The 12915-nt window shown below is 39.1% G+C and overlaps 1 protein-coding gene across 5 annotated transcripts in view; it reads right to left on the bottom strand.

The window, feature by feature from the left end:
- ENPP2 (ectonucleotide pyrophosphatase/phosphodiesterase 2) overlaps positions 1–12915 on the bottom strand; it is a 135606-nt gene that overhangs the window by 64147 nt on the left and 58544 nt on the right. For all 5 annotated transcript variants that reach the window (XM_056110470.1, XM_056110449.1, XM_056110477.1 and 2 more), the window contains exons 4-8: positions 10989–11114; positions 8482–8542; positions 3934–4031; positions 3657–3736; positions 1720–1839 (exon numbers count right to left, since the gene is read on the bottom strand). In XM_056110470.1, coding sequence (XP_055966445.1) covers positions 1720–1839; positions 3657–3736; positions 3934–4031; positions 8482–8542; positions 10989–11114 — 485 coding nt within the window. The remainder of the gene's footprint in view (positions 1–1719; positions 1840–3656; positions 3737–3933; positions 4032–8481; positions 8543–10988; positions 11115–12915) is intronic.

The raw sequence follows: 12915 nt of genomic DNA, 5'->3' as shown, positions 1-12915 counted from the left end.
ACACAAAGGCCACCCAGTCTTCTTCCTAGCCAGTGCTCCAAGGAGCCACAGCTCCAAACAGAGCTGATGTGGGATGGCACATTCACCTTCCTTCGACAGATTTCTAATTCACTGCATGTCCTGGGATCTATTCCTGTGGAAATCCTTTGGTTGCTTGGTTTTAATTTGGGGGCCACACCCAATGGTGCTCAGGGCTCACTTCTGGCTCTGTTCTCAAGGGTCATTCATGGTGGCCTTGAGGACCATATGGGGTCCTGGGGATCGGACCCAGGTCAGCTGTATGAAAGGTAATTGCTGTATGATCGCTCTGGCCCTATTCCTGTGCAGGTTCTGTTCCATCCACCAAGAGTCGTGGACACTTGACTTCAGCTGTGCACATGGGCAACCATGACTGCCTGATGCTGCCTCCTTCATGTCTGGCCAAGCAAGCTGCCTAACCACACACAGTCACAAGCAAAACATTGTGTGCAAAGCCACCCACGCCCCTTTCTGTTTTCTGCCTGGCCTTTTGATCTGAAGTAAACAGGATGATTTCTTTCAAAGTATTAATTTGCTGTTCCAGAATTAACGTAAGATTTTATTTTACAGTGGATAGGTTTGCCTTGTTCATGGCTGACCTGGGTTCAATTCCTCCATCCCTCTCGGAGAGCCCGGCAAGCTACCGAGAGTATCCCACCCGCATGGCAGAGCCTGGCAAGCTCCCAGTGCGTATTCAGTATGCCAAACACACAGTAACAAGTCTCACAATGGAGATGTTACTGGTGCCCACTCGAGCAAATTGATGAACAACAGGAGGACAGTGCTACAGTGCAGACAACTGATATGTGTGGGTCATCCTATTCTTTTTTATATAAGGGGCTGTATCCAGAATCACATGGAATTGTTGGCAATTCAATGTATGATCCTGTATTTGATGCCACTTTTCATCTACGAGGGCGAGAAAAAATATTAACATATATATATAGCTATATATATATACATATGTTAAGATTTTTTTAGAAGATGGATTAGACCATCTTTTAAAAAAAAACTTAAAAGTTTTTTAAAAACTTAAACCAGAGACATTGTACAAGGGTTAAGGTACTTGCCTAGCATGTGCCTATGGCCACAACCTTTGTTTGAATCCAGCACTACTTGGTCCCCTGAGCACCATGAGGAGTGGTCCCTGAGCACAGAGCCAGGTATAGTCCCTGAGCACTGTAAGGTGGTATCACTTCTCCCCAAAAAAATTCTTAAAAAAATCCATGAACTTTTATTGAACTCCTACTAGTCTCCCCAGCAAATATCCTTTTAGAGTTCATATGGGACTTGTGCCAAAAATTGGTATAGTTACAATCCTTTGCTTCTCTTTTTCATTGTACCCCCAAATCAAGTACCCAGTAATATCTGATTATTCCTTCTTCAAAACACTTCTGAAATTCACTCTTTAGCATTTCCACCACTATCACCTCAGGTAAGACACTTACCTGGCACAGTTATAATCCTAGAGCAGACACAAACATATAGACATTTTATGCATATGCTAATATATGTAAGTTCGTATCTATCATAAATACTCCCATGTATATAGATTCATATACATATTACTTCTTCAATACACATGTCAAGTATGTGCATCACGCATATAATATCAAAACAGAAGCATTTTGTATCTTTTTCACAGGTTACAAGTTTAAGGGTGAAAAGTTTCAGCAAGTATACATTTAATGCAAAACTTACCGGCTGGCCTCCCCACCATCTGTGATTAAATTTCTCTCGCCCTCGTAGATGAAAAGTGGCATCAAATACAGGATCATACATTGAATTGCCAACAATTCCATGTGATTCTGGATACAGCCCCTTATATAAAAATGAACTTATTGTTAGAACAAGAATAGGATGACCCACACATATCAGTTGTCTGCTAAATTTCTCCCCATGGGAGGTTTTATGGCAATATGTAATTTCTAAATTTACAGAAGGTATATAATCGCTGCATGTATCTCTATGAACAAATGTAAATGTTACATGTGGACTAATGATAAACCCTAAGAAACTTAGCATGGTTAGTTAAGAAATTTACTATGTGGACCTTGGTGGAGGGTATGATGTCGGAATGTTTTATGCATAAAAACCTGCCATTATAAATATTGTAAATCACAATGCTTAAAATAAAATGTTTTCAAAAAGAAATTTACTATTTGGGCTTTATAAACTCTTAAATTAATAAAATATGATAATAAAGCTTATAAAATAAATTTATATTCAGTTTTAATATTTATTTGTTGGGCTGGAGAGATAGCACAGTGGTAGGGCATTCGCCTTACAAGCGGCCAACATGGCCGACCCGAGTTCGATTCCTCCGCCCCTCTCGGAGAGCCCGGCAAGCTACCGAGAGTTTTCGATATGCCAGACACACTAACAACAAAGTCTCCAATGGAGACGTTACTGGGCCCGCTCGAGCAAATCGACGATCAACGGGAGGGCCTTTATTAATATTTATTTATGTGCTTCCCAAAACATTTCTATTAATAAATATACTTTTCTTTTTTCCTAAGTTCTGTTTCTACCACAAAACAAATAAGGCAAACATATTTGGGAGGGGGCGTTGTATGTTTGTTTTTGTTTTTGTTTGGGGGCCACAGCTGGTGGTGCTCAGGGCTTGCTCTTGGCACTGCAACTCAGAGCTATCCTTGGAGGGGCTTGAGGGACCAAATGTCAGGGGATTGAACCTGGGTTGAACATCTGCAACACAAATTCCCTATTCACTGTACTATCTCTCTGGCTTCAAATTATGTTATTTTATTTGGGGTTTCTTTTGGTTGTTATTGTTGTCTGTGCCAAACCCAGGAGCACTCAGGGATTACTTCTGACTCTATGGTCAGAGGTCACTTCTGGAAGGGTTCAGAGGACTATATGAGGTTCTGGGGATCAAACCCAGGTTGGCCACATGCAAGACGCATGCAACCCAGCCCCTGTACTATCACTCTGGATCCCCAAAATTATGTTTTGAAAAAATAACGGTAAAATTTGGAGGGTTGGAACATTAAAAATAGAAGTTATAAAGTCAAATTTTTGTTTAAAAATTTAGAAAATGATGACAGACCATTGGGTGTTTGAGAGAACTCTCAATTATATGTCCAGTCAGAACTACACATGAGAAGTTTCAGGTATGGAATCAGAGAGATAGTATCACAAGGAGGACACTTGTCTTGTACAGTCAACAGTCAACTCAGGCTCAAGTCATGGTACACATATGGTCTCCTCAAGCCCAACAGGAGTGATCCCTGAGTAAAGAGTCAGGAGTAATTCCTGAGTATGCCAACTATGACCCCAAACCAAGAAAAAAATAAATTTTAGTTTTCTTTTTTAACTCATGATCCTTTCTGAAGGTATATGGTATAGTGCCATGAAATATCAGGAGTAAAATTCAGAGACTGAATGGACTGGGGTTGACCCTTTGGATCACACCCCCAACTCCAAAAGCTTCAGTTTGGACACTGCAATGAAGGTCAGTGACATTCAAAGTTACAGGAGGCATGTTCTGTGAATAATGACTACTGAAAAAGAGGAAAGATTTTCTCTGAACAGTAAGAAAGAAAATCTCCCTTTTACATTATTTTTTGGATAAAACCAGCTTTTTGGTTCTGTATAATTTGGAACAAGAAAATACTTACGGTGGCCAGAGTGTACAAGTTAGGGAAGGTTTTTGTCGGGTACACAGGCCTCATGTAGGGAGAGTGTGTGCCACAGGACCCTGAAACAGAATTTCAGATGTGAGAACAAGACTAGCAATGGAATAATTTCCTGTGTGGAAATCCATGTCACTCATGTACTGGAAATAATAAAATATATCTCAAGCAATATGTACAGGGATCTCAAAACACGTAACTATGCAGTTACTGCAGGGACCATGGATGACAGCTGAGAACATAGTGGAGGAAAATGTCTTACTCAGCTTCTCAATATTGGGCATGACCTTGCTCCCTTTCTTCATGTACGATGCACGGAAACCATCCACAGAGAAGATGATTAATGGAGGGCGAGCAAACCTGCAAAAGAAAACATCTGCATTAAAAGAAATATGGCCACAATTTCCTATAAAGCTTGTCATTCCCAATAACCCAAAATTTCCAAGACGAAATTTCAGTGAGTGTACAAGCCTGGATTTGCAGCCACATTACATTTGGGGTAAGACAAGTCATGATCAAGGTCAAACACTGAACTCCATCCAGATCTCCTCAAGGTCCTCCTCCACAGATGCCCCGCAATTTGTCAACAAGACTTTTCACAACACGAAAGCAAACAACTAGTGGTCACCATATTGCCTGAATTTCCACAAAGTCATTCTGTTGCTTAGACTCATTCTCACATCTGAAATTTGTTCATGTGGGGAAACACCAATTCATTCTATAATACCCAAATCAAGAGTTTAGGATGCAACTTACGTGGTGGAGTGCAGGCCCCACTACACATCCATCCTCCCTGAGAACTGGCTATAGGGCTTCAGAAAAGCAGTAGACAAATAACATGCAAGTAAATTAAACCCAGAATGAAACTTTTCTATAATGTTAGCTTCTAATGCTTCTGAATTCTTTTATGATATTAATTCATGCCTCTCTTATTACTCATATACACATTTTTTTTTTATTAGTGAAACACCATGAGGTACAGTTATAGACTTACAAATTTTTGTGCTTGGGTTTCAGTTATACAATGATCAAGTACCCATCCCTCCACCAGCACTCATCCTCCACTACCACGGGTCCCAGCATCCCTCCCACCCCCCCACCACCACCCCATCCCACCCTGCCTCTGTGGCAGGGCATTCCCTTTTGTTCTCTCTCTCTCCTTTTGGGTCCTGTGGCTTGCAAGAGAGGCATTGAGTGGCAATCATGTTTGGTCTATAGTCTACTTTCAGCATGCTTCTCCCATCCTGGGAGGATCCTCCCAACACCCTTTATTTGGTGCTCCCTTCTCTATTGAGCTTCCTTTTTCCGTAGCACATGTGGCTGGCCTCCAAGTCATGGAGCAAAATTCCTGGAACTAATCTCGCCCACTCCTGAGTGTTAGTCTCCCATTTTGTTACTTTATGTTCCCCAGATGAATGCAATCTTTCTGTGTCTATCCCATTCTTTCTGACTCATTTCGCTTAACATACTTTCCATGTAGTACCACTTGTATGTAAATTTCATGACTTCATCTTTTCTAACAGCTACACAGTATTCCATTGTGTAAATGTACCAAAGTTTCTTTAACCAGTCATCTGTTCTCGGACACTCAGGTTTTTTTTCCAGATTCTGGCTATTGTAAAGAGTGCTACAATGAATAAACAAGTGTAGATGTCACTTCGACTATACTTTATCGTATTCTATCAAGATCAACATTGCAGTGAAGTTTCTCTTCCTCTAGGTTTATTTTTTTTAAAAAAATTTTCAAAGAACAGGGGCAGGAGCAATAGCACAGTGGGTAGGACGTCTGCCTTGCATGTGGCAGACACAGGTTCAATTCCCAGCATCCCATATGGTCTCCCCAGCACTGCCAGGAGAGATTCCTGAGTGCATGAACCAGGAGTAACTCCTGTGCATTGCTGGGTGTGACCCAAAAAAGCAAAAATAAATAAATAAATTTCAAAGAACAAGGGACCATAGTGATAGTACAGCAGGTCGGGTGTTTGCCTTGCACGTGACCCACCCAGGTTTGATCGCTGGCATCCATATGGTCCCCCAAGCCCTGCTACGAGTGATTCCTGAGCACAGAGCCAGAAGTAACCCCTGAGAATCACCAGATATGGACCAAAAAAAAAAAAAAAACAAAGAAAGAGAACAGTCTGTGTTTTATTTATCTTTCAAATTTGCGGGTAATTGTAAGGCTTGCGAAAATATTTATTCAATATATAAATGAATAAAAGAATGGCTATGAAATTAACAATGGTAGGATTTCTGTCACTGGTATTAAACACATTAAAATTTTTGTTTAATTATAAAATAACGGGTAGGTCGTTTGTCTTGCACGAGGCTGACCTGGGTTCAATTCCTCCATCCCTCTTGGAGAGCCCAGCAAGCTACCGAGAGTATCCCGCCTGCATGGCAGAGGCTGGCAAGATCTCCTTGGTATATTCGATATGCCAAAAATAGTAACAAGAAGTCTCACAATGAAGATATTACTGGTACCCACTTGAAGAAATTGATGAACAACAGAATCAATTATTGATTTGATAAACAATAGGTTGATAAAATAACTTCAAAAATAATTTAAGTTATTGAAGATATCTCCCAAACAATCTATCAATAAAGAATTAGAGTGTCAAACCAGGTCTGATTCTGATGAAAGTGGCTCTTTTTTTTTTTCATCAATAGGGCTATTTATTTAACCATGATTCTACAGAATGCCCCAGGAAATTGATCCATTCATAATAAATAATAACGTAAAAGTTGATTTGCTATCTATATTTTTGTTGTTTTTATAAAAGTTTATGAGATATATGCTTATATTTCATAGAGGAATTTTTAAATTTATTTTAAATTGAATCTCTGTGAGATACAGTTACAAAGTTTTCATGTTTGAGTTTCAGTCATACAATGATAGAACACCCATCCCTTCACCAGTGTATATTTTCCACCGCCAATGACCCCATTATCCCTCCCACCCATCCTACCCCTCCCCCTGCCTCTATGGCAGACAATTTCGCTCTTACTATCTCTCTCTACTTTTGGATATTATAGTTTGCAATACAAATCCTAAGAGGCCATCATGTTTGGTCCTTTATCTACTTTCAGCACACATCTCCCATCCCGAGTGATCCCTCCAACCATCATTGACTTAGTGATCCTTTCTCTATCCCCAGCTGTCTTTCCCCCCAGCTCATAAGGCAGGCTTCCAACCATGGAGCAATCTTCTTGGCCCTTGTCTCTACTGTCCTTGGGTTTTAGTCTCATATTATGATATTTTATATTCCATAAATGAGAGCAGTCATTCTATGTCTGTCCCTATCTTTTTGACTCCTTTCACTTAGCATGCATGAAATTTGCTTATAAGTGGATAGACCTGGAGAGCATCACGCTAAGTGAAAGTTCTCCTTTATTCCATTCCAAAGACTTGGTCAATCATTTGAAAATATTAAAATGTGTACCAAGTTACTTCTAAATATTTGAAGATATCTCAGCAAGTATAGCCTTGAGTTTGTTCAAGACTAAAAATTAAACAAGGTCTACTTTAAATGAGTCAAATACGTAAAACACTTAGAACAATACTATCTATATCAAAGTCCATTGTCGTCATTATTGTTTAGATTTATTTGGGAGGGGGAACCATCCATCTGTGCTCATGACTTAGTCTTGATTCTGTGCTCAAGGATCACTCCTGGTGGGGCTCAGGAGACCCTATGAGGTGCCAGGGACCAAACTTGGGTCAGCTGCATGCAAGACAGTACCATCAGCTGGACTATCTCTCTGGTCCCTTCATTACTATTTTTAAATAGGCGTTCTACCACATGGACTTATTTTTCCTCAAAAACACTGAATACATTTTAAAGAGCCAAAGACTACTGCTGTTCCATTCTAAGGTTTCAAAGAACTTCCAGAGGTCCATCAAAGTCGAAAAGGAGGTAAAAATGACAATATCCCAACACTTCGGTTTTATGTTCTGGACTGCATTGCACAAGAATACACTTGAACCAATTTATTCATGAAAACACATTAGTTGAGAATTTCTTTTCAGCAAGGCATTTTAAAGGTCTATGAATTTCCAACTGTTTCCTGGAAGGCGTAATCAGTGCCTTATGCTGGTCACACTTAAGCTGTGCGGTATCACTCAAGTTTGGCTTTACCCCAGCAACACAATGCGTCAGCGGTTTGTCAAGTTTCTACAGCATCTGGTAGAAGTTACCATCTTGGATGTCTTTTTGAGAAGTTCTGAAGGACCCCCATCCCTCCCCTCCAAAAGAACAAAACAGCTCTCCAGGGGGAAAAATACTGAAAAAGTTATTGCCAGAAATGTTTCTTTCCTTCTCTGTCATAGACTGTAAAATCTTTAGCTATTTTGGAATGCAGGGAATATGTTGTCTCTGATATATGCAGAGTTGATGGCAGGAGTTGGGGGGTAGCATTTTACTACTTCAAGATGTATATTCTAGCTTTTTTTTTATTTATTTATTTGGGTTTTTGTTTGTTTGCTGTTTTGAGGATACACCCAGCAGTGCTCAGGGCTCACTCCCGGCTCTGCTCTCAGGAATCACTCCTGGTGTGCTTAGAGGACCATATGGGGTGGCAGGGATTGAAACCAGATGGGCTGTGTGCAAGGCAAACACTACCAGCTATACTATCACTCCATCCTCACACATTCTAGCTTTTGAATAGTAAATGACTTGTATGTGCTCATAGGTTTGACCATACATGATAATTTTAGATTTCATGGTCTTTAACCATTATTTGCCTACCTATATCCAGTGATATTTCATCTATTCATATATAAAGCTTTATTATAGTCATACAATACACTTACCCAGCAGGGCATTCCGGGGTCTTGATTTCCTCACATTCATCATCTACCCAATGTGACTCTCCTATAAAGAAAAATATGTGGACACATTGTTAATACAAATTATCAATGCCATCAAGAACCTTGGAGAGCACAATTCCAAGATCCATGTCTTATTGAATACTAATTGTTTATCAGACATTTTCTAAAAAAAGTTTTTTTAATGAGGACAGTGTCTGGTCTGGCTTACAAAAATACACCCATAGAGGAAAGCTAAAGTTTAATAACCCCAAGTTGTGTTTATGGGAGCTTTCTGAGTCTAAATGGTTTGAGATAAAAAACACTAGTGGCGTCAGTGAACAAAATTTCATGTTTATTTCCATCCAGAAATAAACTTTTTGGTCATTAGACGGAACATTCTTTTCTCCACCACCGAACAGCAAAAAGCCATAGTGAGCTTAGCACAACTTCACCTCAGTTAGGGAAAAAGAATTAGAATACTGAGAGGTGATACTTGGAAGACTGCAATAGAGAAATTATTCACCATGAGGTCTCTGTACAGCTCTTGAATTTAGGAATAAAGGCAAATAATAGCTTTCACTTTTTTTGCCATCAAGATCTGTGCGCATAAGCCTACATCTTTTCTGAGTTAGTACCACTGAAAACAGAGAACAGAAAAGGACCCATATAAAATGAGACTTCCTCTGGAAAGAATAAAAATCATTAAAAAACACATTTGCCATAAATTGTTCTAAGACAAACAAAAATCACATGTCTTAAACATAAATGAAATTTGTGATCAATACCCTAGAGAAATTATCCTAAGGAAAGAGCATTAAAAATAACCTGTTTATAGGTCAGAGCAATAGAATAACAGGTAAGGCCCTTTCCTTGCACACAGCCAACTCAAGTTCAATCCCAGGCATCACGTACTGTCCCTTGAGCCTTGTGAGGGGTGATTCATGTGTGGAGAACCAGGAGTAAGCCATGAGCAACTCTGAGTACATCCCATCTCCCAATATATATATTTATATATGTATATGTGTATGTATATATACACACATAAGGCCACTAATGTTGCAAGCAGGAGGCCTGAATGATGTCTTGGCACAGCATGGTGCCAAAGTACTGTCGGAATAGCCTCACCCACCTTCCCAACCCCTCCATCCCTGCCAAAAATAAATGAGCTCAAAACAGCCCCCAAGCACTGCCAGGTGTGACCAAAAAAACAAAATAAGAAACCTAACTACTGATAACTGGATAAGATCTTTTAAATAGGAAGATTTACCTTACGTGCCACACTCAGGACACATACCTGGGTCTCACAAAAGTACCAGAGCCATTTTAAATCCCCAAAGCCCATGTTTTATGACTCCATGATCAGTGATATCTAGGTCTTACAATTTTTTCTTCTTATAACTTTTGTGGCTTATTACTATCTAGAATATATATGGACATAAAAGGGAAAAAGAAATAAATTCTGTTTATTTCTCAATTATATGCTTTATCAACAAAGATAATAATTGTATGGGTAGAAATTTTCCAATCTCAGGATAAATCTAACATTCTCTTGCCACAACTGAAGACACATTTCAGAATTTACTTTTTTCTATCAAATCTTAACAGAAATTCTTAAGAACAGAAATTCTTTAAGAAAGAAATTCTTTAAGAGCAGAAGTTCTTAAAGATTTCATGTTAGAGACAAAAAGGACTTACTGAGACACTAAAAATGACTTTTGAACCTAACCTAATGATTTTTCGATCATTCCATTAACTGCTATCTATAAGTGTGTGTCATGGAAAACTTAAACTCCTCAAAGAGTTTAAGGAGTAAGAAACTACATCTTTCCTATCTTTAACAGTCTAGCAACAATTATTCATCATGGAATCATAGAATCATATTCTACAATTATTGTACAGAGCCCACATACATATCCATGTATGGCTCTAGGCTAAAACAAGAGCTGTTGACACTTGACCCTCTTTCCCAGTGAGTAATCTTTAGCCACCATCGGCCCAGATGCTCACTAGTGACTCAGTTTACCACTAAAATTGCCTGGATATAAGAGGCATGCCCCTTGTCAAAAGGGTAAGAATTCTGGCATTTCCTTTCCAGAATCCACAGTGGAGCAGGACAAGGTGAGTCTACAGTTGAGATCTTGAGATCATGCCCCATTTGCCTTCCTTCCTTCCCAGCTTTCCTATTCTGCTCCCCTTGATTCTCCTGTTTCCTTACAGATTACTCCCGCAGTAAAGGGCCTTGGTCTAAAGACCAAGGCAGCTTAGTTTGATACTTCCTCATTAAAATGGTTCTAATTAGTGATAGGATTTGGAGGCTATTTCCTGACTATTTCAGATCACAGATATGTAAGGTAGCAAAACTAAGAAAGAAGCATGACATTAGAAACCAGAACACCATCCCTTTTCCTAAACCTATATCCAAGGCGTTTGAGCCCCATTGTCTAACATCTCTTGGAACAGTTCCTATTTTTAATCTCTTGGAGCAAAGATCCATCCAAGGAAGCACATACCTTTGCAAACCACTTGGTAATTAGTACAGCAGTCTCCCTTAGCCAAGCAGTCCTCCGAGCAGTGACAGGCGTGGTCTTCATTTCTTACTTCTCCACATCTGTCCTTTGTACATTCCCAGCCACCAGCTGAAAACATCACAAAAAAATACTTCCATTGATTCGCACAATCACTTGGAATGGTTGTGTTCCCACTTCCCAAATAGCTAGTATCTGACATTATCCCATCCACTTGTGAAATTAGACTTGACTTGAAGACTAGGTGACATCTGGATGATTTACAAAGAGAGATTCCTAAGTTTTCAAATCAAGATTTAAAGCCAAATATAACTGTGCTCCTTTGGAAAATGGAACCCTTATCACTGGTGAACTGTTCTAAAAGAGAAGTAAGATCAATGATACCTACAATTTGTGGTGGCATAACAATCTTTGGAGGTATTGTTACTAGGCCAAGATCTTTGTTTTCTTAAGTGGCTTTATTTCACTTTAATCAGTTTGATTTACTTACAAAATAATAATGCAATTGAACATAGTGGATCTATATTATACCTAGATGTTAAAGTTGTGAACAGAGATAAAGAGTATAAAGGAATATTAAAAATACTCATTGCTTTTAAACATTGATCAAAATGCGCTTCTACTTACAATGAGAAGTCAGAGTTATTTTCAAGGAGGCTAGTACCTGGGTTGCAGATCTCTTCATGAGCATATTTAATTAAAAGCTCATAGCTCAACCATAAAATGATGTACTTGAATAATATTTCACTTTCAACAGAGTTCTGCATTTCATAAAGCTTTTTCATCTATCACACTCTAAAGCTCTGTGACACAAAATCACATTTCTCTTTTCATCACTATACCTGCCATTGTTCCTGGAACATGCTTGATACTTTACAGTCATTAATTAAATATGGGCTGGAGTGATAGCAAAGCGGGTAGGATGTTTGCCTTGCATGCAGCCAACATGGCCGACCCGAGTTCGATCCCTCTACCCCTCTTGGAGAGCCCTGCAATCTACCAAGAGTATCTCACCCACAGGGCAAAGCCTGGAAAGCTACCCACGACGTATTCGATATGCCAAACACAGTAACAAGTTTCACAATGTTACTGGGCCCACTGGAGCAAATGAATGAACAACGGGAGGATAGTGATAGTGATAATTGAAAATACCATAATAAAATATTAATCTCTAAATTAAGAGCTGCTCATGATTTTTTTGTGCCAAGATTAACAAATTTTGAGGTGACTATGGTAAGTGGAATAAAAAAAGAAGGAAAGAATAATTATCAGATAGATGGTTACATTAATGTATGGACTAGGAATTACAAGAGTGGATGAAGTGGCAGGAAATCACAAAACTAAACTCAGTGTTAAACTATGGATGTAACCATAGGGCAAAAGGAGAGAGGTTGGAGGAATGAAAGTAGAGTCTTTTAGGTGATAGGAAAGCATGAGAACTATGGCGACTGGTGTGGTATTGCCTAAACAGTCTTCACAAAACAGAATCTCTGAAATTACATAATATTGTAAATCTGTGATAAACTGATAACTTTAAAAAGGATTATCAAATTAACTAGCTGTTGTGGCAATAAAATTAATCCAGGACTGCTGTGCTGATGAACTTTATTGTTCATTTATTTACTCTACAAAGTTTTCTCATGCTCTAGATGTGGGATGATCATGAAAAAAAGAATGACAAGGAGCTCACATTTTGATTGGGAAAAAAACAAGCCATAGACAGAAAATCAGTACATAAAACTGTGACAGCTTGTGCTAAGTGCTGTGAAGGAAACAGAAGCTGGGATATATCAACAGAATAGGCAGGAAATACAACTTACAGTGGGATGATTTAAACTGGTCTTTTGGGCCAGTGTAACAGTACAGCATGTAGGGCATTTGTCTTGCATGTAGCCAACATAGATTCTATCCC

Source organism: Sorex fumeus, unplaced genomic scaffold (assembly GCF_029834395.1).
Source record: "Sorex fumeus unplaced genomic scaffold, SorFum_2.1 ptg000002l, whole genome shotgun sequence".
Classification (NCBI taxonomy): Eukaryota; Metazoa; Chordata; class Mammalia; order Eulipotyphla; family Soricidae; genus Sorex; species Sorex fumeus.
This window is presented reverse-complemented; position numbering and strand designations above follow the sequence as displayed.